The sequence below is a fragment of the Procambarus clarkii genome, chromosome 61 (assembly GCF_040958095.1).
Source record: "Procambarus clarkii isolate CNS0578487 chromosome 61, FALCON_Pclarkii_2.0, whole genome shotgun sequence".
NCBI lineage: Eukaryota > Metazoa > Arthropoda > Malacostraca > Decapoda > Cambaridae > Procambarus > Procambarus clarkii.
The window spans coordinates 17257151-17285074 of NC_091210.1; the positions used below are offsets into that span (position 1 = coordinate 17257151).

At 37.8% G+C, this 27924-nt stretch overlaps 1 protein-coding gene across 1 annotated transcript in view; it reads left to right on the forward strand.

Annotated features, from left to right (window-relative positions):
- LOC123774453 (uncharacterized) overlaps positions 1 to 27924 on the forward strand; it is a 116686-nt gene that overhangs the window by 51245 nt on the left and 37517 nt on the right. Inside the window, exons 2-3 of the mRNA XM_069307944.1 lie at positions 3351 to 4750; positions 24468 to 24595. Coding sequence (XP_069164045.1) covers positions 4675 to 4750; positions 24468 to 24595 — 204 coding nt within the window. The 5' untranslated portion in view covers positions 3351 to 4674. The remainder of the gene's footprint in view (positions 1 to 3350; positions 4751 to 24467; positions 24596 to 27924) is intronic.

The window sequence follows — 27924 nt, forward strand, 5'->3', positions numbered from 1 at the left end:
GACTAAGACTTTTTGCTCGATGGTACCCATGTAGAAGTTTGCAAACAGGACACCTAGGGGAGAACCCATGGCAACCCCATCTACTTGCTTATACATGTGTCCATCCGGGCTCAAGAGGGGTGCCTCATTAGTACAAGCTTGGAGTAGTTTCCTTAGACTGTTTTCTGGTATGTCAAGAGGAGTACAGGCCGGATCACGGTACACTCTGTCGGCAATCATCCCGATTGTTTCATCCACAGGTACGTTGGTAAACAGGGATTCTACGTCCAACGAGGCTCTTATCCCTGTGGCCCGTGTTCACCACAGCAAGTCAACAAATTCCTTTGGAGACTTCAGGCTGAAGGCGCAAGGGGCATAAGGAGTCAGCAAGCCGTTGAGTCGTTTCGCCAGTCTGTACGTGGGTGTGGGTATCTGGCTGATGATTGGCCGAAGTGGGTTTCCAGGCTTGTGTGTCTTGACATTTCCATACGCATATCCAGGTTTATATTCCCCAATAATCTTTGGCAGGTGGAGTCCAGATTTCTTGGCGTTCACAGTTTCGATCAATTTGTTGACCTTTGCTTTCAGTTCGCCTGTAGTGTCCTTCGTTACCCTTTGGAATTTAGTTTGGTCAGAGAGTATGATTTTCATTTTCGCCAGATATTCGTCTTTTTTAAGAATGACGTATATTGGCGACTTGTCGACAACTATCTCCTTGTTCTCACGAAGGCTCTTAGCTGCCACTTTGAGCTCGGGTGAAAGTATGGTGCTTCTGTAGTTGCCTCGATTCTTTCCTCCTTCCGCAATAAGTTCTGCTTGTAAGGTATCTTTGGTTACAAAGATACCTTACCAAATGTAGATATAAACTCTAAAGATGTGTAAGCTCTATTCAGTTTCAGTTGTGTGTTTGTAAACTAAAGTCTTTGAAAATGTAACAAGTTTTACGAAACGCGCTCAAGTGTCGCGTCAGACTAGAGATAAAAATGAATTTTGGAGAATTGATCTTTGAATTATCATCAACAGTGAAAAGAAACATAAGAAAGATAGAGAAAATTCGTTTTAGAATTATTAATTTTACTTTTTCGGTCATATTTAATAATATATGTCTACAGGAAAGACTGCTACCAATATATATATATATATATATATATTATTAAATATGACCGAAAAAGTAAGATTAATAATTCTAACACGAATTTTCTCAATCTTTCGTACATTATGCTTCACTGTTGGAGGTAAATCAAAAATCACTTCTCCAAAATTCATTTTTATTTCTAGTCTGACGCGACACGGGCGCGTTTCGTAAAACTTATTACATTTTCAAAGACTTCACAAATACACAACTGATTAGAACTTGCGTTTCCCTGATTTTATATCTACATTTGAGTGAGGTGGGAAGGGTGATGTGGCATTACATTTGAGTGAGGTGGGAAGGATGATGTGGCATTAACACAAGACAGAACACTAGAGGATATTAATAGGGTATTAAAAGTATCAACACAAGACAGAACAGAAACAATGGGTATTGAATAGAAGTGTTTGTAGAAAGCCTATTGGTCCATATTTCTTGATGCTTCTATATTGGAGCGGAGTCTTGAGGTGGGTAGAATATAGTTGTGCAATAATTGGCTGTTGATTGCTGGTGTTGACTTCTTGATGTGTAGTGCCTCGCAAACGTCAAGCCGCCTGCTATCGCTGTATCTATCGATGATTTCTGTGTTGTTTACTAGGATTTCTCTGGCGATGGTTTGGTTATGGGAAGAGATTATATGTTCCTTAATAGAGCCCTGTTGTTTATGCATCGTTAAACGCCTAGAAAGAGATGTTGTTGTCTTGCCTATATACTGGGTTTTTTGGAGCTTACAGTCCCCAAGTGGGCATTTGAAGGCATAGACGACGTTAGTCTCTTTTAAAGCGTTCTGTTTCGTGTCTGGAGAGTTTCTCATGAGTAGGCTGGCCGTTTTTCTGGTTTTATAGTAAATCGTCAGTTGTATCCTCTGATTTTTGTCTGTAGGGATAACGTTTCTATTAACAATATCTTTCAGGACCCTTTCCTCTGTTTTATGAGCTGTGGAAAAGAAGTTCCTGTAAAATAGTCTAATAGGGGGTATAGGTGTTGTGTTAGTTGTCTTTTCCACAGCTCATAAAACAGAGGAAAGGGTCCTGAAAGATATTGTTAATAGAAACGTTATCCCTACAGACAAAAATCAGAGGATACAACTGACGATTTACTATAAAACCAGAAAAACGGCCAGCCTACTCATGAGAAACTCTCCAGACACGAAACAGAACGCTTTAAAAGAGACTAACGTCGTCTATGCCTTCAAATGCCCACTTGGGGACTGTAAGCTCCAAAAAACCCAGTATATAGGCAAGACAACAACATCTCTTTCTAGGCGTTTAACGATGCATAAACAACAGGGCTCCATTAAGGAACATATAATCTCTTCCCATAACCAAACCATCGCCAGAGAAATCCTAGTAAACAACACAGAAATCATCGATAGATACAGCGATAGCAGGCGGCTTGACGTTTGCGAGGCACTACACATCAAGAAGTCAACACCAGCAATCAACAGCCAATTATTGCACAACTATATTCTACCCACCTCAAGACTCCGCTCCAATATAGAAGCATCAAGAAATATGGACCAATAGGCTTTCTACAAACACTTCTATTCAATACCCATTGTTTCTGTTCTGTCTTGTGTTGATACTTTTAATACCCTATTAATATCCTCTAGTGTTCTGTCTTGTGTTAATGCCACATCATCCTTCCCACCTCACTCAAATGTAATGCCACATCACCCTTCCCACCTCACTCAAATGTAGATATAAAATCAGGGAAACGCAAGTTCTAATCAGTTGTGTATTTGGGAAGTCTTTGAAAATGTAATAAGTTTTACGAAACGCGCCCGTGTCGCGTCAGACTAGAAATAAAAATGAATTTTGGAGAAGTGATTTTTGATTTACCTCCAACAGTGAAGCATAATGTACGAAAGATTGAGAAAATTCGTGTTAGAATTATTAATCTTACTTTTTCGGTCATATTTAATAATATATGTCTACAGGAAAGACTGCTACCAAAATATACTAATATATATATATATATATATATATATATATATATATATATATATATATATATATATATATATATATATATATATATGTATATATATATATGTATATATATATATATGTATATAAGAATGTGCAACAATAAAAAGGTATATAAATGATTATTAAAGATAAAACATAAAAATTAATAATAATATTTCCTACTAATATATGCTAAATTTATTGCTGTAATCATAAAATTTCTGACATTTAGATTATAGATTCTTTAAAACAATTTAAAACTTTTTCAGGTTGCATGTTGCTGTCTGTGCTCTCACAAGCTGTGTGCCATAGAAAAGCTGTGTCACTGACATCTGCAAGCCGAGAGCCAGAGAGAAGCCAGCAATGCCAATAATGAGTGCCAGAGAAATATAGAAAGTATAAGTATTCAATTCAAATGATATATCTTAAGCCAATATCCATTTTTTTAAATGTAGATATCTGTTAAATATATATAAATAACATATATAACAGTGTCGATAGGCTCTGAGACTGGGCGACTGAGGTAAATGTGAACTTAAGTTCCTAAAGGAGGTGGGTGAGGAACTCTTTAGGCTAACTAGAAACTCAAGATCGGCCAATTTCCCATTCCAGCGCCTCAGTGTCGCGGTCCAGAAAGGAAATGATTGCTGTATCATGGGAACGCACCTAACCTCCAAAGAGCTTAATGAGGTCTTTGAGCATTGACTGTTATATATATGTGTGTGCATGTTTTCTGTAAATAACAGAGTAAAATAGAAGATAATATCTGTTAACGAGAATATTTCTTTGTATCCTCAGAGCAAAGATTACACTAATGAAAAGGAAATTAAACTATCACCATAATTTGCGTTAATTTGCTAAACTGCACTGGACAATTATGAGACAAAATAAGTTTGAAAAACAATTGAAAAAATTTAATCTATATTTGAGACAAAAATCATCAAGCCTCGTGCTATGTTCAGCGAAGACAATGAATGTTTTAATCTTAAGTAAAATATATACAAACGCTTTGACATATCAAGAAAATCTTTCTGGTACACATATGAATGAATCATTGAATAAAAAACACAAAAACTAACAAAATCCTTATACGAAATACCAAGTGGGGCAATAATTGGCAAAAAGAACAGAAGTGATATAGCAATAAAAATGGTTCTGGAACACAATTTAAGGAATATTGCATATAAAGAGACCAAAGCAAGGAGAAAACCTTTGTTCAAAAACCTAACAAGTTGTGAAAATTCGTGAAAGGGGAAAACAATTACTGACACAATACATATAGACGAGAGTGCTTTGGAGCGCATGTTAAGGATTGCAGTATTGAAGGAGGATATAATCTGAATACCTCCAAGTGCTCTGTTGTGACTGAGTACCTAGAGGTATTAGTGACCACAGTAGCTACAGATACTAGAGAGACTTGAGTACCTAGTGATAATAGTGTTACCGCAGTAACTAGAGGTGCTACTATGATCACAGTAACTAGAGATACTAGTATAACCTGAGTACCTACTGAGGTTAGTGTAACCACAGTAGAGGTGCTAGTGTAAGCAGTGTACCTAGTGTGACAGCCAGTGAGGTATAGCTTGGTGCGAGATGGGCAGGGTGCTCAGCTCCAGCTCCTGTCCCCAGCTCTTCTGGCTCCTCCTCTCCTGCTCCACCTGCTGTCTCGGTAAGTCTAAATATTTTATTTGTTTATATATATTTTATAACCTTGTATAGATAATAACTTTAATCCATTGTGTAATATACATACATACATATATATATATATATATATATATATATATATATATATATATATATATATATATATATATATATATATATATATATATATATATATATATATGTCGTACCTAGTAGCCAGAACGCACTTCTCAGCCTACTATGCAATGCCCGATTTGTCTAATAAGCCAAGTTTTCATGAATTAATTGATTTTTGACGACCTAACCTACCTAACCTAACCTAACCTAACTTTTTCAGTTACCTAACCTAACCTATAAAGATAGATTAGGTTAGGTAGGGTTGGTTAGGTTCGGTCATATATCTACGTTAATTTTAACTCCCAATAAAAAAATTGACCTCATACATAATGAAATGGGTAGCTTTATCATTTCATAAGAAAAAAATTAGAGAAAATATATTAATTCAGGAAAACTTGGCTTATTTGGCAAATCGGGCCTTGCATAGTAGGCTGAGAAGTGCGTTCTGGCTACTAAGTACGACATATATATATATATATATATATATATATATATATATATATATATATATATATATATATATATATATATATATATATATATATATATGTACATAAAGCATATTATACATAACATACATGTTGAAAATAAGCTCAATTAATATTTTGTATGTATTTATACTGGTATGCAAACAAATGAATATATATACATATAGAACACACGATAAGCATCGTGCAATTTCTCTCCTGATGCACAAACGTAATGGCAAATCGAAAGTTTCCGCATGAAGATAAACATTGCGTGTGTGTGTGTGAGTACTCACCTATTTGTACTCACCTAATTGTGCTAGCGGGGGTTGAGCTCTGGCTCTTTGGTCCCACCTCTCAACCGTCAATCAACAGGTGTACAGGTTCCTGAACCTACTGGGCTCTATCATATCTACACTTGAAACTGTGTATGGAGTCACCCTCCACCACATCACTTCCTAATGCATTCCATTTGTCAACCACTCTGACACTAAAAAAGTTCTTTCTAATATCTCTGTGGCTCATTTGGGCACTCAGTTTCCACCTGTGTCCCCTAGTGCGTGTGCCCCTTGTGTTAAACAGCCTGTCTTTATCAACCCTGCAATTCCCTTGAGGATTGTGTGTGTGTGTGTGTGTGTGTGTGTGTGTGTGTGTGTGTGTGTGTGTGTGTGTGTGTGTGTGTGTGTGTGTGTGTGTGTGTGTGTGTGTGTGTGTGTGTGTGTGTGTGTGTGTGTGTGTGTGTGTGTGTGTGTGTGTGTGTGTGTACATCTACCTAATAGTTCATCTACCTGGAATCTCCATAAATGGGACCTGTTTGTTTGCTGGGCTGTACTGCTGAACGTTGCTTACTTCCGTACGTGGGAGCTGGTGTTCAGTACATAGGTCCTGTACATGGCGGCTGGTGTTCGGTACATAGGTCCTGTACGTGGCGGCTGGTGTTCGGTACATAGGTCCTGTACGTGGCGGCTGGTGTTCGGTGCATAGGTCCTGTACGTGGCAGCTGGTGTTCGGTACATAGGTCCTGTACGTGGCGGCTGGTGTTCGGTACATAGGTCCTGTACGTGGCGGCTGGTGTTTGGTGCATAGGTCCTGTACGTGGCGGCTGGTGTTCGGTGCATAGGTCCTGTACGTGGCAGCTGGTGTTCGGTCCATAGGTCCTGTACGTGGCAGCTGGTGTTCGGTGCATAGGATTGTACGTGACAGCTGGTGTCCGGTACATAGGTCCTGTACGTGGCAGCTGGTGTTCGGTCCATAGGTCCTGTACGTGGCGGCTGGTGTTCGGTGCATAGGTCCTGTACGTGGCAGCTGGTGTTCAGTCCATAGGTCCTGTACGTGGCAGCTGGTGTTCGGTGCATAGGTCCTGTACGTGGCGGCTGGTGTTCGGTGCATAGGTCCTGTACGTGGCAGCTGGTGTTCAGTCCATAGGTCCTGTACCTGGCGGCTGGTGTTCGGTACATAGGTCCTGTACGTGGCAGCTGGTGTTCGGTCCATAGGTCCTGTACGTGGCGGCTGGTGTTCGAAGCATTGATCCGGTACGTTGTAGAAACCCCGTTAACGTGGGTGCTAACAATCATTTTAATATTGTAATTATACGACACACGAGTTCAACTATCATAACACTCCTGGTTCCTAGTGTCTGTTTGTATTCATATTATATACAACCGAAGTTATATGCGATTCAACCAAAATTCAGAAAGTGATAGATAGTATGTTACGTTTTCACAATAGACTATAACTGACCACTCTAGTCACGAATGTGAATTATAGGTTTGTTTCATTATGATAGACTGTTTTTGGTCATTTTCGTCTAACACTCCAACTGAATATACATACAAATATACAAACATGTATAAATAAATAAATAAATAAATAATGTTTATTTAGGTAAGATACATACATACAAGAAATTTTTACAAAGATTGGTGGACTTATAGATAGAGCTAGTACATACAATGCCTAAAGCCACTATTACGCAAAGAGTTTCGGGCATAACATATACGTCTAAGTAGTCACATTACAAGCTTCGATACGATTCAATTGAAATGAAACAAAAAACTAGAGCTCAGACAATGTCACCAAACACTACACTAAGCGTTACATAAAAAACAAAGTTCAGAAAACTGAAAAACAAATGAGCTTTATTTGTTGTAGCTCATTCATCACTGAATGAAATGATTCATTACGATGATTTCGAGGCTTAATGTTCCCGTGGCCCGGTCCTCGACCAGGCGTCCGTGATAGGCCTGGCATGATACCCTTCCTGTATAATTTTCTTCAGTGATACAGAAAGAGTGTGACACAGTACTCGAGCCGTATGTTTGTGCTACGTTTGTGTCACATTCTCATCATCCGTAGGAGCATGTAATCTGAGCATACTACGTCTAATGCAAACGTGTCCCCATTCAGCTACGTTCAGAACGCTACAAGCAAACCTGTCATCGGTTAGAGCCTATTCTGACAGGTTAGGTTAGCTTATAGTATTGTGAACGAGTCGTGGTATTATGTCAAACTTCGGGAAGCTGTATTGCAGGAAGTTTTGGTGTTTACGAATTATATTAATATTACAAGTTTATCGACGTTAATATCTGAATTTTGTTTCGTAGTTTCAACGACATTGAAAGTTGTATTCTCTCTTGTGGTTGCACAAACAAATTATATTCCAGCAAGATTGATATCTGAACCGTGTACTGGATTTTGGGTTCCCCAATAATACATTTTCCAACACATAAGACGGAACATTATATTATCCAGCCATCAATAACACGGGTGTTTAAACCACACTTCAGGAACTGATGACACGACGACGTTTCGGTCCGTCGTGGACCATTATCAAGTTATTATACGACTTCATAATCGTCCCGGACGGACCGAAACGTCGTCTTTCTTTATTGTTTGATGTGTGATTTGGACATCATATCTTCAGCCACTTTATTGTGGCTCTTCGTCTGCATAAATAACTATGATATGTAATGAGCGAGTTTTTCAGATAGGACATCAAACTAATCTGGCGTAATGTAATAATATCTCAATTTTGAAATCATCTATCAACCGTACCCTGAACCTCAATCAAATAATCAACATATTAACACCAGGAATTACAGCCTTTCTTTTTCCCCTGGTAAATTTCCTTCTGTCGTATGCACATGCAGGACAAGACTGAACATTGACTTTATTCCTGTAAATAATAAGTCATAAGTCAGCATTAAATCGTACTTCTAAGCCGTTATCACCAAGGTGTTTTACTTATGCCTCAATCATCAGTGTAAAATAGGATGAATGGAATAGGGAGGAATTGTATCTACTGTGTGGGTTACAAATCGTAGGTAATATAGCAGTAAATAGGTACCTGGGAGTTAGACAGCTGCTACGGGCTGCTTCCTGGGGATGTGCAACAAAAAGGAGGCCTGGTCAAAGACAGAGCCGCGGAGACGCTAAGCCCCGAAATCATCTCAAGATAACTTCAAGATAGATGGACTATTAATGGGAATATACTTTGAATGAAATGAGAGGTTGAATCTCAAAGTTAGTTGCATCTTTACAGTGTTAAAAACATGATTCCCTCTTTGGAAACATTAATTTGCAATTCTCAATCGACCTAAGTTATTATTTTTTCCATTAAATATTTACGTACTTTTGATTAAGAAAAATTAAGTTGAAAAAAGAGCATCTGATCAATACATTTCATCAATCTGTAGACCATAATCTCATCTTAAAATAAGCCAAGCTCCCACGGACAATGTAGTCATAATTCACTTATTTTTTTTCGAAACAAGCAAGATTACTGATGCTGAGAACCTCCCCGTTACTACACGTTCTCAAGAGACCCGATTTCCACTTCTCATGGTATCTCTTAATTGTTGTGGGCATTGCAGTTTTGGCCATCGTTGTGACAGCTGCCAAAATTGAATACCACATACCATTTTCAACCTCACTACCTCAAGGATAAGATGCACGCTAACACCATTAGTCGTATTTTTAACGTCTCGAAACACAAAGATTGTTTTGTATTGAAGACAAAGCACGTAATTATACTGATGTTTTGGTCGGCATTACCAACTAATCGTGCCTCTCTTGGCACCTTTATTTTAAACTGTCAGGAAACATGTTGATATATTATTTAGGATATAGTCATTCAATTATTCTATTGTGGTATTATTTTCTTCAAAGAAAAGTCCATTCTAAATCAAATCTGTTAACTGGACTCAAAAAGCACTAAGTAGTACAATTACACGTCTTTGGTTGTGTCTTTGTTTACACACATTGCCTAATAATTCTGAATCAATTTAGTACCTCAGACGTTTTGGAGGACACATATAATAGACCCAACTCAGCACTTCTTAGTATTCGCCTGTGATCTAAGATGATACGAATCAGGGAATTAACAAGACGAATAGTGGAACATGCGAGGTATATTATTTTTTATATATACCGAACCAAACTTATTCACTCTCATATATCACACCTTCGCTTCGAACAATTCAGAGTTCCCATGAATATTATTTAACCCGGTAATTTTGTTCTATAAATCATCAACCTAATTTCCAAATCAATAATAAAAAAACTTTTTATCACTCTCAATATATCAAAATTGTACCATTGTTTCGTGTGCTACGTTGTTCTGATATATTAAACAAATTAGTAGAACATGCTGTTCTGTGGTACCACAAGGCAGCTAATTCTCCAGAAACCTTATTGAAAAGCAGTTACTTTCCCATTAGGTTCGACCAAGGAAGCAAAAAAGTTTTCCCCCGGCACGAGACGACCCAACGGTGAGCCACAAGCCACGTACCAGCAACTTAAATTTAGATTCCAGCGTCAATCTTCTTTTTCGTGCCCAAGAGGTTTGAGCAAAATTTTCAGTGGAGATCCTGCACCACACATCAGCTCTTGTAGGTAATATACTAAGAGTAAGGGAAGACATCCACAAAACGATAACGAGAGAAACAACTTCAACAAGAGACGACATAATAATTTTTAATAATCGAAATATTAATAATATATGCATTTTTAATTTGTACTGTTATCATATATATATATATATATATATATATATATATATATATATATATATATATATATATATATATATATATATATATATATATATATATATATAGTAATAGTAACACATATAGTAATAGTAACACAAATAATAAAAGCAATATTCGTTTGGAGAACGTGTTTTAAGAAAATAAAACGCATATACTGGCTGTAATAAGAAAATAAATTAACCAAACCCGCTATACTCGAGAATTAAAGAACGCTTGCTGGCGCGGTATCCGGTGAGGAACTGTCTCCCGGTCTTCTGTGGTAACATAAAATTCTGTACATCCGGCTTCCTAATGCCAGAAGGACCACGCAAAAGTTAAATGCCACATAGCTCTTTGTCGCGGAGACATAAAACTGGAGCCCTTGAGCGTGGAGAGAATTCCAGCGATGAGGAGACTGGAAGATTAAAGACTCCAGTTCGGGTCCCGCAGGACGGCACGAGCAGGAGCATGCTGGTGAGGATCTTGCAAGAAGGTGCGGGGCATTACCTAAGAAGACTGTGTTGGACTGTAAAGCTATGTTCCAGATGACTGTGGAGGTCAGTTCCAGAGGTCTGTTCCAGAGGACTGTAGAGGTCTGTTCCAGAGGACTGTAGAGGTCTGTTCCAGAGGACTGTGGAGGTCTGTTCCAGAGGACTGTTGAGGTCTGTTCCAGATGACTGTAGAGGTCTGTTCCAGAGGACTGTAGAGGTCTGTTCCAGAGGACTGTAGAGGTCTGTTCCAGAGGACTGTAAACCTATGTTCCAGAGGACTGTAGATGTCTGTTTCATAAGACTGTAGAGGTCTGTTCCAGAAGACTGTGGAGGTCTGTTCCAGAGGACTGTGGAGGTCTGTTCCAGAGGACTGTGGAGGTCTGTTGCAGAGGACTGTAGAGGTCTGTTCCAGAGGACTGTAGAGGTCTGTTCCAGACGACTGTAGAGGTCTGTTCCAGAGGGTTGTGGAGGTCTGTTCCAAAGGACTGTGGAGCTCTATTCCAGAGGATAGTGTAAGGCTGTGAATCTCTGTTCCGGAGAACTGCGTAGGGCTGGGAGACTGCTAAAGAGGACTGTGTAGGCACTTCACCGAAGAGTTGTGAATGACTGGAAGCATCGACCCAAGGAACATTGTACAACGTAAGGCACAACATCACAAAACTGTGAAGCTCTGAAGGTCGTCCCCCAGGCACCAGCGTAGTAATGGAATCAGTATTTTGAGAAAACAATCGACCTCAGCAAGACATTATGAAATGGACTCTATAACCAACACACACATGAGAGAGAGTGTTAGAAAGAAATATATGTAGTAGATATAATAGTTTTTGTCTGCAGACTTGAGCTAATAGCTCAAGTCTGCAGACAAAAACAGTAAATATAAATAGTAAATACACACAACTGAAAAACATGAGAATAGCATCTAGGAACTTGGAGAAGAATACCATTGCAACAAAGTTCACAAAATACCAGAAGCACACTATGAATTTTGCCGTCCCACTGTGGAACTCTCGCCCTAAAAATAAAAACTCAAAAATATGAAAACAAATTTCAAAGGAATGGAACTAGGCGTGTACCGGAGCGGTGAGAGTTAAAATAACAGGATTAGGGACGTAGACCTCACCACACACGAGGAAAGATGCAACAGAGAATAAATAATCGTGTACATGCATTTTCAGTCAGTTACAGCCCCGCTCCTGTGCCAGGTAAGTCCACTACGGGCTCTCCATAGCCCGTGCTATTTGGAACTTTTTATTCCAAGTAGCTGAATCTTCAATAACAAAACAACGATTCTCAGTCAATAAAGGTAGATCAAGTGGAGTCTGATTAGGTCCAGGAATGTTAGGAAGAAATTATTTAACATATTAGAGAACACAAACCGGAACAAAAAATGAATTCAAAGGAAGTTTAACAGGAAATAAGATGAACAGGAGACACTATATTAGACAATGAACAACATTTTTGGCAGAGCTGGGGAGCTAGAAATCGACCCTGCAGATCAATGTATATGAGGATATTTAATTGATAGCACACAATCACACACACACACGCTCCCACGCGCACACACACACATATATGCTGAAAAGGTCTCTTTTGCGAACATAGTTTTAAACGGTTTGAGTAAGTTAAATGAGAAGCTGGTGGATACAATAACCTTCAGAAGCTTTCAAACATCATGTAACAATGATTATACCTAAGATACAAACCACCAATATCCTATAACTCTCATCCAATAACTACTTCTGAGTAATTACACACTTACACAAACATTCCAACACAAGTACTACGCCACACACGCTAGCACAAACACACACGCTAGCACAAACACACAAACCCTAGCAGAAACACACACACTTGCTCAAACACACCCTAGCTTAAACACACACACACACTCTAGCACAAACACACACACACGCCAGCACAAACACACACGCTAGCACAAACACACACACGCTAGCACAAACACACACACACTAGCACAAACACACACACGCTAGCCCAAACACACAAACACACGCTAGCAACAAACATACACACACACTAGCACAACCACACACACGCTAGCACAAACACACATACACTAGCACAAACACACACACTAGCACAAACACACACACATGGGAAGACAAAGTTTACGAATGCTCCGTGGGGGTCCGCTGGAGCTTGGATGAGCATAGCATAGTGATTAGCGGCCTTCATAAACGTTCTGCCAACTGGATGTGCTCAGAACAAATGTGCTCAATTATTCTTTTTAATTTCTAATTCCTTTTTTTGTGCGTCAGCTCTTCGTTTTCTTCGTTTGCATATAAAATATTTAAAGAAGATCGTATAAGCGAATTGCTTGAGTCTGGCTTCCAGTAGGTAGAGTATTGTAGCACTAGTTTAAATATATTATTATGATTGTGATTATGAAAACAATATTTTGTTTTGTTTTTATTCTTAAAAGTCAGGAAAACACAGGATGTTAAAATGTGTAAATATTTATGGCACACAATCAGAAAGGTAATATAGGGCAATCAGAAAGTCTTACAAACAAGAAAAATGATTATCATGTCAATATGAAAAGGATTTCGCGTTTGAAACACAATGGGTCAGGAAAGCAAATGGATCAAAACGCGGCCTGAATAGTCACAACAATAGCGTTTTTACAAGAGCCTGATCCGTAGAGCCTCCAGCTGGACAGGAGGCTGAGGAACGTGATCTCTTCGGCCGCTGGAAGCACACGTTCTTCCCTGCCTGGCAGCCAAGTTAACCCGTTCGTTTATTTACCCAAGGGTGAGTTCCTGGTTCACCTTCGGACGCCAGGGAATAATGCTTTAGTCAGGGACTGCGTCTGACTAAGTGTTTAGGCCGCTTTCAGCTCCGCAAGGTACCTCGTCGTGGGATGCAATCTGGCACGATCCAGGATGAGGTTCAAATCTAATTCTTTATGGATCGGTCTTTATATCCATTTAACCACGGACCGGGTAAGTGGGTTTCTGTCTATGCCACGGGCCTCGTTGGGTGTGCCTATCCACGCGAGAGCCTCGTTGGTTGTGCCTGTCCACACCAGAGCTTCGTTGGGTGTGCCTAACCATACCAGAGTCTATTTGGTGGTTTCTATTCACACCATGGCTTCGTTGGTGGTTCTTATCCCCACCACGGCATTCGCCACAACCGTTAAAGCTGTGGCGAAGTTAAAATCAAATTGTTGTAACCAAATGAAATTAAAAATATTTTAATTAAAAACATGGTTACGTAAATAATGACCAATTACAGCTCTCAGGTATACCATTACAAGAAGTTTGTTCTGTATCATTATTTCATTATAGTGAGGCGTTTTTTTCCAACCTTAGTATAGCACAAAAAAAGCCTCCTATACCCCAACATGGGGGTCATACCATGGGGCCAGATTCAGGAAGCAGTTACGCAAGTATTTACGAACGTGTACATCTTTCCTCAATTTTTGAAGGCTTTGGTTACATTTGTTAAACAGTTTACAAGCATGTAAACCTCATAATCAACTGATGGTATTGTTATAAACAGCCTTTTGGTGCTTTAGAGCTCATTAACTGTAAATAATTGTAAACAAAGCCACCAAAAATTGAGAAAAGATGGACAGGTCCGTAAGAGCTTGCGTAACTGCTTCGTGAATCTGGCCCCTGGCCAATGACCGTCGTTATTCTCACAAAGGATTTTTCACCTGTAATAATCAATAATCATTGATAATCAATAGGTTTGCTACGTGCTAGTGCTCAAATTCATATGAACATGATTAATTAGCAGGTAAATGGATTAATTAGCAGGTAAATGATTATCGACTTGATCATCCTATTATTGTCTTTATTATTATTGTTACTTGCATGCAATGATTTTCATTACATGCGAGCAATTACCGCTCGACCATAGTGGTTAAGGCAGATGTCTGGGAATCCCCAGAACGCGGGTTCAAGTCACTCCATTGCCTCAAAATGATATCCAGTGATAAATCACACCATTTTGAGTTCATTGGGACTTGTGTAATATTTGTTTTGTTACGAACTGTTTATTTCCTAATTTGTTAAGATAGTACTTGGCAGTCGACGTGAAGAAATAGGTCATTCAGCCATAGCTAGTTAATTGTAGTAAAGAGAACATTATTTCCGTCAAGAAGTAAAATACGTGATGGTAGGTAGATACCAGAACACAACTCATTTGTCTGTAAAGTTGTTGACTGACGATAATATTAGACAGTTAATTCAGTTATTGGGTAATTAACTGTATACAGAAGAGTAGAAAAAGTTAATTCAGCCAATTAGTTGACTGCATACAAACAAATAAGTTTAATAAGTAAGGTTATTGTGTTCTAGACGAAGAGTACAGACAGTTGATTTATTCTTAATAAAGTTGATTGTATATAGAGGAAAAATATAAAATACTTGGTAGAGGATTTTAGACACTGAGTGTGCAGAAAAATATAAATTTCAGGAAGCAAGATGTTTCTGACACATGAATGTTGGCACAGAGCCTGAAACGTAAGACCCTGAAAAAAGTGCACGATAACCAGAAAAATTACAAGGTAACCATCTGTCATTAAGCAAGGCGAGAGACTTGTAATCAGCATATAATCATGAAGGTGAGGAAGTATTTTCATCCAGCAGCCCCCGTTGATGCTCACGATTACAGAATAACAGGTATGCTATATCACTATATAATGTTGACGCTGCCCTGAGCCAGAGTAGGGCTCCGGGAGGGTGAGGGGAGGTGAATAACCTCGTTCACTGCATAACTCTGCTTAGCTGCTTATTTTGAGGACAATGAGGATAGCTGTAGATGGCGGCTTTCCTCGTTGAAGGTGAATTAAAAGACACACTGAAGCACTTTCAACATCGGGCCGTATTTTAAATCAAAATTTCCCTGTGCGTTGCTTTCAGGAAAATTAGATTTCGAATGAAAAAAGTCCATTCTTCAATAAACCGACTAATTGTTAAATTGAATAATACAAGAAGTGTATTGTCGCTGTATATTGATGTTATTGGGATCATAGGCCGGATACTGTTAGTGTGTGTGTGTACTCACCTAGTTGTGCTTGCGGGGGTTGAACTCTGACTCTTTGGTACCGCCTCTCAACTGTCAGTCAACTGCTCTACAGATTCCTGAGCGTACAGATTCCTTCTCAATATCCCTTCCAAGTGCTATGTAGTCATACTGGCTTAGTGCTTTATTCTCAATTATCTTACCTTGAGACAACCAAAAGGAATTTGAGTATCCACTGAGAAAGAAAACCTAACCAACCATAGAGTATACCACCTTGAAAGTCCTTCTCATTCTTGTTGCTCCCTTGATGTGTTGGCTTAGAAACTTTGTTGTTGCCACGTCCAGCAGCTTAGCTCTCCACATGCCTTGTCCTCCATGTGGGTCTCTATTCTCCCAGTCTGTCTTCCCGTGGTTGAAGTCTTTCATTATTAGTAGTCTGGGTCGGTTCCTGCTAGCAACAGAAGGGGTTCCATTATATTAATGGTGGCCATTTTGTTTCTATCATATTCCTGTCCGGGTCTTCTATCATTTGATGGGGAGTTATATATGACTTTAGTTTATATATGACTTGGAGTTTTAGTCCTCCAATTGCTATGGTACCTGTATGTAGTCACTGAAACGTTCACAGCCCTGAATAACCATCTCTTCAAAACTCCAGCCTTTTCTTATCAGCAAAGCTACACCACCTCCTCCTCTCCCTTCTCTCTCTTTCTTTACTACATAGTAGTCCTGTGGAAACACTGCATTTGTTATGGTTTTTGTTAGCTTTGTTTCTGTGGTTGCCATTATGTCTGGGTTTTCTTCTAGTACCTATTCTCCAAGTTCATTTATTTTATTTGTAATCCCATCTATATTAGTATACATTGCTTTGAGACTCACTTTCTTCTGGCCCTTTCTCGTGTCCCTTTCTTGGTGAGGGTTCTGCTGATGGGGGAAGCTGTTTCATAGGTGTGAGGATTTGTGAGGTGGTTAACAGGGTCTCAGAAGAGTGTGTATGTGTGTGTGTGTGTGTAATTACCTAAGTGTAGTTACAGGATGAGAGCTACGCTTGTGGTGTCCCGTCTTCCCAGCACTCTTTGTCATATAATGCTTTGAAACTACTGACGGTCTTGGCCTCCACCACCTTCTCTCCTAACTTGTTCCAACCGTCTACCACTCTGTTTGCGAAAGTGAATTTTCTTATATTTCTTCGGCATCTGTGTTTAGCTAGTTTATATCTATGACCTCTTGTTCTTAAAGTTCCAGGTCTCAGGAAATCTTCCCTATCGATTTTATCAATTCCTGTTACTATTCTTGTGTGTGTGTGCGCGCGTGCGTGTGTGTGTGTTTAAGAGACCAGAGAAAACTAGAGACACCATTACTTGAGATAACGATGAAGTATAAACATACGAGTTTGGGAAGCAGCAAAATAAGAACATCAAAAAGACATTGTCTTTGAGTCCACGGGGATTACGTTTGAATATGGACAACCAATACGCTAACGCTGAGAAAGGATGCTTTTTAAAACTTTTGTCGGAATATTTCCGCCCATTCACCTAACAATATATGTGTTTATAACTAATATTCATATGCGATAAGAATATTTGCGTATGTGTCTATGTATGTAGGTTAGATTAACATTTTAAAGCACTACAATCACCTACTGTGGTTGATTGTTCAATAAATCCCGGAACTCTTTGCTTAATAAAACTCTAACCCTGTCCAGGGAGGACAGAAAAATATGTATATATATATATATGCTGGTTAGCATTGACAATGTGTGACCACGTCTGTGGTAGAAAATAATAATTCAACAAAAACAAAAAAATATAGTAATAGCAGTATTTGATAAAACGTATAAAAGGTGACACTTAATCCTTAAAAAGTTCATTTTTTTATTACTGAATAAGCCCAAATGAAATAATAATTGGAATTGTAACTAAAGAATCTAAATCAAATCTAATTTAACCTATCCAAACAATCCTAGGTTGAACATATACTTTCTTAGGTGTATTATAACATATATATACTAATCTATGCCTTGGAATTTTAAGTTGGGTTTCTGGCTTATTTCTCCTCGCCCTCTACAAAATTAATACTTAGGAAAGTGAATATTGATCGCTGGAACGATCAATTTTTTTTTACGTTTGTACGTTTGTACGTACAAACGGCATTTTTGTACGTTTGACGAAATAGTTGTTATAAGTACTATCATATAGAGAGGATGAGTTGGAACATTTAAGAGAGATGGTCTTCTGTTCATTCAAAAGTAATTGGGGACCAGACTGTTTACCGGGTGGTGTTCCAGAGGATACTAGGATAATGATTGTAAATGATCTCAAGCTCTAATCCTTCTAATAATCTGAAGTTGAATCCTTCAACGGAGCTAAAGTTGAATCATTCTAATGATCAGTGGCTCTAATCCTACTAATGAGCTGAAGCTTTAATCCTTTTAATGAGCTAAATCTCTAATCATTCTGAGCTGAAGCTCTAATCCTGAGCTGAAGCACTAATCATGAGATGAAGCTCTAATCATAAGATGAAGCTCTAATCATAAGATGAAGCTCTAATCCTGAGCTGAAGCTCTAATCCTTTTAATGAGCTGAAGCTCAAATCCTTCTAATTAGCTGAAACTCCAATCCTTCTAATGAGTTGAAGCTCTAAATCATCTAATGAACTGAATCTCTAATCATTCTAAGGAGCTTAAGCTCTAATCCTTCTAATGAACTGAAGCTCTAATCCTTCCAATGAGCTGAAGCTCTAATCATTCTAATGAGATGAAGCTCCACTCCTTGTAATGAACTGAACCTCTAATCCTTCAAATGAGCTGAAGCTCTAATCATTCTAATGACGTGAAGCTCTAATCCTGGGCTGAAGCTCTAATCCTGAGCTGAAGCTCTAATCCTTCTATTGAGCTGAAATTCTAATCCTACTAATGAGCTGAAGCTCTGAGCCTTCTAAGACGAGTCAGAGTTCGTATGCTTCTCTACCAATCTGTGTAAAAGACTGACAGTAAATAAGTGAACTGCATTTTGAATTGATTGCTTAGTATTATAAGTAAAACATTAAGAAGACTGTATTACTGAAGCTAATGTTAACCGCACTAACAACTCACTAACTAATTAGGCACATTGACCATTTGTGGATTGACCATAAATGGCACATTGACCATTTATAGATTAGCCATAAATTATGGCGTTTAACCTAGAACAGTAAATTATTTAAAAGGAAAGCAAACAACAAAGGTGAAATAAACAATATGATCCAATCTTTGCGAATGATCCCTGTGGAATTTATAATTATTAAAGATGATGTCTCTGTCACACTGAACTTTGTTCTGGTGTTGATACTCATGGAAAGACCACGTTTAAAACCAAAAATATTATTGATAAATTAACAGTTCACATAAAATAAGAGTAGTGTTTCATATTCATATGTTTTGTTAAAATTTATCAAAATGAATTTCAGAATTGTTGGCGCAGATTTAGTATACTAATTAAAATTCCATAATGCTTGTTGGCGAATATTTAATCTCTCTATCTCTCTCTGTGTATATATATAAATATTATATATATATATATTTAATATATATATATATATATATATATATATATATATATATATATATATATATATATATATATGTGTGTGTGTGTGTGTGTGTGTGTGTGTGTGTGTGTGTGTGTGTGTGTGTGTGTGTGTGTGTGTGTGTGTGTGTGTGTGTGTGTGTGTGTGTGTGTGTGTGTGTGTTTGTGTGTGTATGTCGTACCTAGTACCCAGAACGCACTTCTCGGTCTACTATGCAAGGCCTGATTTGCCTAATAGGCCGAGTGATTTTCTTTATTTTCAAACAAAAAATCCCAAATAGTTTATTTCAATTATTATTATTATTTTATATTAGGACAATAATTTATTGACTTAGTTGTGTTAGTTTAGGTTAGGTTAAGATAGGTTTGGTTTGGTTTGGTGGGGTTAGCTAGGTTCGGTTATATATCTACGTTAGTTTTAACTCAAATATAAACAAATTAGCTTATACATAATGAAATGAACAGATTTATCATTTCATACGAAAAAAATTGAAAAATATATAAATTCAGGAAAACTTGGCTTATTAAGAAAATCGGGCCTAGCATACTAGGCCAAGTACGACGTTCTGGCTACTAGGTAAAATCATATATATATATATATATATATATATATATATATATATATATATATATATATATATATGTCGTACCTAGTAGCCAGAACTCACTTTTCAGCCTACAATGCAAGGCCCGATTTGCCTAATAAGCCAAGTTTTCATGAAATAATATATTTTCTCTATTTTTTTCTTATGAAATGATAAAGCAACCCATATCATTATGTAAGAGGTCAATTTTTTTTTATTGGAGTTAAAATTAACGTAGATATATGACCGAACCTAACCAACCCTACCTAACCTAACCTAACCTATCTTTATAGGTTAGGTTTGGTTAGGTAGCCGAAAAAGTTAGGTTAGGTTAGGTTAGGTAGGTTAGGTAGTCGAAAAGCAATTAATTCATGAAAACTTGGCTTATTAGGCAAATCGGGCCATGCATAGTAGGCTCAGAAGTGAGTTCTGGCTACTAGGTACGACATATATATATATATATATGTCGTACCTAGTAGCCAGAACGCAATTCTCAGCCTACTATGCAAGGCCCGATTTGCCTAATAAGCCAAGTTTTCATGAATTAATTGTTTTTCGACTACCTAACCTACCTAACCAAACCTAACCTAACTTTTTCGGCTACCTAACCTAACCTAACCTAAAAAGATAGGTTAGGTTAGGTTAGGTAGGGTTGGTTAGGTTTGGTCATATATCTACGTTAATTTTAACTCCAATAAAAAAATATTGACCTCATACATAATGAAATGGGTAGCTTTATCATCTCATAAGAAAAAAAATTGAGAAAATATAATAATTCAGGAAAACTTGGCTTATTAGGCAAATCGGGCCTTGCATAGTAGGCCGAGAAGTGCGTTCTGGCTACTAGGTACGACATATATATATATATATATATATATATATATATATATATATATATATATATATATATATATATATATATATATATATATATATATATATATATATATATGTCGTACCTAGTAGCCAGAACGCACTTCTCAGCCTACTATACAAGGCCCGATTTGCCTAATAAGCCAAGTTTTCCTGAATTAATATATTTTCTCTAATTGTTTTCTTATGAAATGATAAAGCTACCAATTTCATAATGTATGAGGTCATTTTTTTTTATTGGAGTTAAAATTAACGTTGATATATGACCGAACCTAACCAACCCTACCTAACCTAAGCTATCTTTATAGGTTAGGTTAGGTTAGGTAGCTGAAAAAGTTAGATTAGGTTAGGTTAGGTAGGTTAGGTAGTCGAAAACCAATTAATTCATGAAAACTTGGCTAATTAGGCAAATTGGGCCTTGCATAGTAGGCTGAGAAGTGCGTTCTGGCTACTAGGTACGACATATATATATATATATATATATATATATATATATATATATATATATATATATATATATATATATATATATATATATATATATATATATATATAATTATGGTTTTTTTCATTAGTGTTATGATATAATCCGTCAGTAGTACCACGTTCACCTTTGTCTCGCCTCATTGTCTCTGCGAATTATCTCCTCACCTTTGGTGGCAACATCTGTCAGTGTTGATCAATAAAAATATTAGCAGCTAACTATCTGAACATTTATAGAAACAGTCCCCGAGGAACTCAATCAAGTAAATTGCATCCCAAGGCAAATATCATTTGCTTGCATTAAGCAAGCAAAGTATCTGAAACTGGCCAATCTGGCTAGTTTCAGGTGATGTTGACTTATAGCATGTTCTATTTATGTGACTATATGTATCGATTTTGAATAGAAATGTATTAGCTAGACTGACTGTAAGTCTATATATGAGTGTTTAATATACATCGAAGGACCATTAACTAAGCTGGAGTCGGTCGATGATTGTAGGATTCAAGGTTCAGATTTATTATGTATCTGTGAGGAGGGTACATGCGTTTGGCTTGTATTTTGAAGCTCAATTATCCATGAACGTAAAAAAATATTTAAATGGAAAAATCCAAAGAGTCTTTTAATTGACAACTGACTATAAAGAGGCTCTTACTTTACTGACAATAGCACATATAAAATCTTTGGATAAATAGTAATTTAAACACATTATTTTCATGCAGGCGATGAATCACAATAACGTGGCTAAAGTATGTTGACCACACCATACACTAGAATGTGAGAGGACGACGACGTTTCGGTCCATCCTGGACCATTCACAATCGACTTGAGAATGGTCCAGGAAGGACCGAAACGTCGTCGTCCTTTCAGATTCTAGTGTGTGGTCTGGTCAACATTATTTTCATTTCAATAAAATAAAGTATAATGTCTTTTTTTATTCAAGAAAACATAGTTATTAGTTGAAAAATTTCATAAAAGCATTGTTTCACCCTCGTAGTTGATGTCTGGCATTTGAAACCTTGTGTGTCGCGTTTGTCGTGTTATAATTACCTTCGTTCTACCTGTGGTCTTTATTAATGATGTGTTTGGTGCTTATTTACACTGGTGCGCTGCCTTCGTGAGTATGGAAGTCTCAACAAATAATAATTTTCAGTACACACAGAAATCACAATAGCGTGATGCATCATATAAACAAATCCACAAGGGCCGTGACGAAGATTCGAACCTGCGTCCAAGAGCATTAAAGCAGCGTCTAGGATGCTCTTGGACGCAGGTTCGAATCCTTTTCACGGCCCTTGTGGATTTGTTCAATAATTTTCAGGGTTTGACTAGGGATGCCTGTCATTGAGATGCATTTCATAGAAGTGCATTTGTGTATTTCAAAATTTTTTATAATCCTGAAATGATGCGTTATGCTCTATAAGTCGTTATTCCAGTTAGGGAACCATGCCATTAGAACCACTTTACCACTTAACCTACCATTCCATTAAAGTTCCAGGATTGTAATCCTGAAAAGTGTTCCATTTATCCCATTCAAGAAAATGCCTTCGTCTTCGTGACATATCATACACCAATCTCCAGACTGACACAGTTTTTTGAATAAAACTGCTAGAGCTTTGAATTTGTCACTAATGTTTTCCATATTCATTATGATCATCACTTGGCAAGATAAAAAATAAGTAACTTCCCTGTGGAATTGAGAAATTAGCTTCCTAAAGGTTATCTTGCTATTTATTAGTGTCGATAAATGTCGCTAAATGACGAATTTCGCTGAAGCTCTGTTTAGCATCATCAGAGGCAGTGTTAGAGCGAATAAAAATGTCTGGTTTTGAATTACAAATATTGGATGAGGTGAGGAGGAGGTATTACCCAATTGAAAAGACTTGGTCTTGTAGATAGTATGACCTAATTGGAAGCTAGACGTTGATAGTTGGAACAGTGTGTTTGATATGTTGTGCTATGGCTATGCCAAATTACATTGCCCTTGAATTTGTAGATTATTTCAGTGTTGTTGGTCAACATATATCTGATGATGGCCTAATGGTGTTGTAATAATTGGATCTCTGATAGAACCTTGTTCTGTGTGAATTGTTAGATACTTTGACAAAATTTTCGTCTAGTTCATATATTGAGCTGGATATAGAGCTGTCAGTTCCCGAGTGAACTGGGGAACGTAGGGAAAAAGTGAACTTAGGCATGCATGACATTTGTCACTTTCAATTTGTTCTGTTTGATGTTGAGAGAGATCTTCATGAGCTTTGGTGGGATTCTTACTGGCGTAGTATATTGTGGGCTGCTTCGTCTGATTAGTGCTGGTACGGGTCACGTTTCTGTCGCTTATGGCTTTCAGGCCTATTTCCTCCGTCGTATGGCCAACTGAAAGCCGTCACTATAGAAACATTTAATTGGTGTGATAACACTCCACTTTAACAGGACAGGTACTTACTACCTGCATTAAGGCAAATTCCTGTGTTGGTTCCCTTAACATAGACTTGAGTGTGGAGGCTGCCATTCATTCCTAAGATAATTACATCCAGATAAAAGAAATTGTTAGTGAAACTATGCACGGAATAGGGCTTCAAAACTTCCACAAGCACAAAACGCTCCATGTTAGGCACCTGCGAGATGTTATCAACATTCCTTCAGTAGCCGTCACGTTTAACGTTTAGGTCAAGTTCTCTGCATTAATACTTCTGTAAAAAAAATCCCAAATAGAACCTCGAGGGCGTAGCCCATAGCTACTTGTTTACAGAAAGTTTACAAGTAGTCTACATAATCTATTTGTTTACACACGAGACTACCAGGGCTCAATACCCTGATATTACGTGTATGTTGATATATATTTTTTTTATAACTGGAACCTGCAGGTGCCCATTAATTTAACTAGAACTCGATTTAGTTGACATAGATTTCACCCTTCCCATAACACAGTTTAATCCATGCACTACAAGTTTATCCAGAGAACCTGACCTGTCAATCGGTTTACAGCCAGATCTCTATTTAATATTGTGTTAAAATGGTCGAATAATAAAGAATCTCTATCCAGTCATTCCTCCTTGTCCGGGGTTCGAACCCAGTCAATATCAATGACAAACCGTCGTTAGCTATGTGTATAAATGTCTTCCCGTTATTTTGCAGGAACTGGTCCTGGGGGCAAGTGGAAGACTCAACAACCGGAGTTTGGACCGACAGAAAGCACGGTGACAGTGCAGGAGGGCCAAACCGCCAGCCTTCCTTGTGTTGTACTCCACCTGAACGACAGGGCGGTGAGTAGTCTAGTGAGTCGTGTTCCACTTCAACAACAGTAGGGCGGGACCTCCGTCATATAGGGTACTGTAGCCAGCATCAACAACAGAACGGTAGGTGTTGTATATTGCAACAGCATCAACAACAGGACGGTAGGTGTTGTATATTGTGCCAGCATCAACAACAGGACGGTAGGTGTTGTATATTGTGCCAACATCAACAACAGGACGGTAAGTGTTGTATATTGTGCCAGCATCAACAACAGGACGGTAGGTGTTGTATATTGTGCAAACATCAACAACAGGACGGTAGGTGTTGTATATAAGATTAATCCAGTGTAATTGGCCTGTTATGTTGGACATTGTCTTCTGTGTTGGCATCGATATGTTCTTGTCTTGTCCTTACTCTCATGGTGGGTAGAGTAAATAGTTCCGTGATTTGGGTGTTCATGGTAGGTCGCTCTATTCTTATGTGAATTGCCTCAAGAATTTGTAATCTTCTTGCATCTTGAGTTTTGTCTATTATGCAGGTATTCTTGTTCAACATTTCTCTTGTTAGAGTAATGTCATGGGCTTGTCTCATGTGATTCCTAGGGGCACCAGATTGAAGATGGCATGTCAAACGCCTCGTCAGCTTGGTCGACGTCATACCTATGTACTTACATTGAAGGTTACATACTTCGTGGGGGTAATTAATCCAATTACACTGGATTATTCTTTGTGTTTAGATAGGAGATGCCTCGTATGGGCCAATAAGCCTTCTGCAGCCTCTATGTTTCACCTCACATTTATCCCTTATGTATCCTCCCATGTTTTCACCTTCATTGTATTATCACCTGACCCAGTGCGGGTATAAAATCAACTAGTATTGTAAGATCTGTTCACTTGAGAATGAACCATGGAGGTTCGAAACGTTGTGCAAATTATATAAATAAGTGTAATACACTCTAGAGTAAATCACTTCTTTTCTTCACCTTAAAAGTACGAAAATGAGTTTTGGAGAACTCCTATTTCAATTATGCCCTGATGCTAAGAAAATAGTTAGAGGGATAGAAGCCCTAAACCAGAAAATAATAAATACAGAATACGCGGTCATATTCAATGAAACATATATATATATATATATATATATATATATATATATATATATATATATATATATGCATATATATATATATATATATATATATATATATATATATATATATATATGCATATATATTACGTATAATTTATATACAGAGCATATATGATTTGTTTCGTTAGGCTCGGTTTCTTTTAGAGCTTAACAACAAAAGAAATTGCAGAGGGCCTCCAGCTCCCTTACCCCGCCGACTGTCAGATAAGGATGACAGATGCGTTACTGTGGATGATTCTCTTTGTCCAATCTATCTCTCAACCTTGAGAGGCCATTACAGGCTTGTCTCATAACAGGAGATATACAATAGACACATCAGGCATTCTCTAACGGCCAACCGCATAGATTACCACTGTGGCAGCCTTTGTGGAAATATCAGAACGGGGGAAAATAATCGTTCCTTGAAAAAATCGTTACCCAGACAATAGGTAACCTTTGCTTTACAATATGATTATCTCTCTCTTTAAGCACATTTCGCGTTTTATTTAATTTTATTACTCTACAAGTATACTACAGCATACACACACAATGAAGCACGAGACAGAACCAGAACTTTGATGCTCATCACTTGAGAACCCAAGTGAATACCTAAACTAGCAGAGCACACACTCACAATCGTACTGAAACACCATCTCAGTAGAAACTAGTTCACTAGGTCTGAAAGATAAAGTTTTCGGAGTGAACACAGAGCCAAACCTATTTCTTGAGGCTAGCATAAAAAAAATAACGCTGTACATCCAGTGCTAAAAATCATAATGGAAACATAAGGAAGTTTGAACAGGGGGGACCATTCCATGCGCTTTGCACCATATAATCATGGCCGGTTAATGAGTGCTGAAATCCCGTCAGGAACTCTCCCTAGCCAAAGACAGATCAATGCTGGAAAAAGCTCAGAGAGTCCGAACTTGTTCAATATTAAACAGAAAGTCATGAGCAATGAAGATAGACTAAATGCAATAAACGTCACTTCTTTAGAAGTGATACGAAGCAAAGCAGACTGATTGCCTGTTGATTACAACATACAAAATCCCCGGGATTATATCCAGCGTAACACGTTCAAGATGTTTGACAAGGATAGGAAGATGTCGTAATAACTTAATACCCAAAAATGAGCAACATGGATATTTCAGAAAATATTTTTACATCTAATTAGTAATGTTGCAAGGCGATAAAGCAAGGCGTAAAGCAACTGATGTAGGCTTCATATATGGATTAAAAAATAGATATCAGGTTGAAATGTTTGACGCAAGGAAAGAAAACTATCCCAAAAAGGTATACTTGATAAATATATACTGCTAGATAAGTGCACATATGCGATAAGTGTATTTCAAGGTGATTAATTTTTGTTAAAGGTCAAAGGTCAAAGGTTAAAATAATCTGGCCGCTTTGAAGCCGTGAACCCCCCTCAACATTTCTCATCTGTCATTACGGCAAATCTTTTGAAATTATGGCAATTTTAGTAAGGGTTTTTAGATGCTGCAATTCAAATGATAATTGATGCACTTTGGCAAATGGAAGCAGGTTACATTGTACGAGGTTTCCTGTGTTATATTCTGCAGATGTGACAGGTGTGTGAATGTCATTATATATCACGTCATGTTAAGAGTCACATTCTTTCCTTGGCGCCGCCTCGTGATCATGGCAACATTCAGAACAATGCGCTAGGTGCTTAGTTCTGGGTGTGTCGTAGTATTGCATGAGCTGTGGAACATTTTACAGCAGAGACAGAAAATAGTGACGAGTTACATTCTAATTACAAGATCACATGCTGCCTCCAACTGCCCTGTGTTGTTTAAGTACATACTCCTGGGATCATTTTTTACAATCAGGGAAAAAGATTTGAAAGCATGATGATTAAGTGAGTGATTAAAATAATGTTGAAAGCTGATGTCGTTGTTGGTTTAGTAAATCATGTTATTTCTTGCAGACGGAAGTCCCCAATCATGCAAGAAGGAGGCCAATTGCACCTCCTTCGTGATAGCTGTAATTGTTTAATGACTTCACAGAATTACAGAGAATGAAAGTAATGACAAGAGTCCGAGTGACTGGAGTTAGGAATTAACCTTTGATTTTCCTCAAGACTGCATGAATAATGTCATTATAAGTAATGATATCGGATGAAATAGTAGTGTGAGATACATGTATAACAACGAAGAAAAGTGAAACAGGATATATATGTATGATTCATCAGTTCCTCCTAATGTTATTCTGC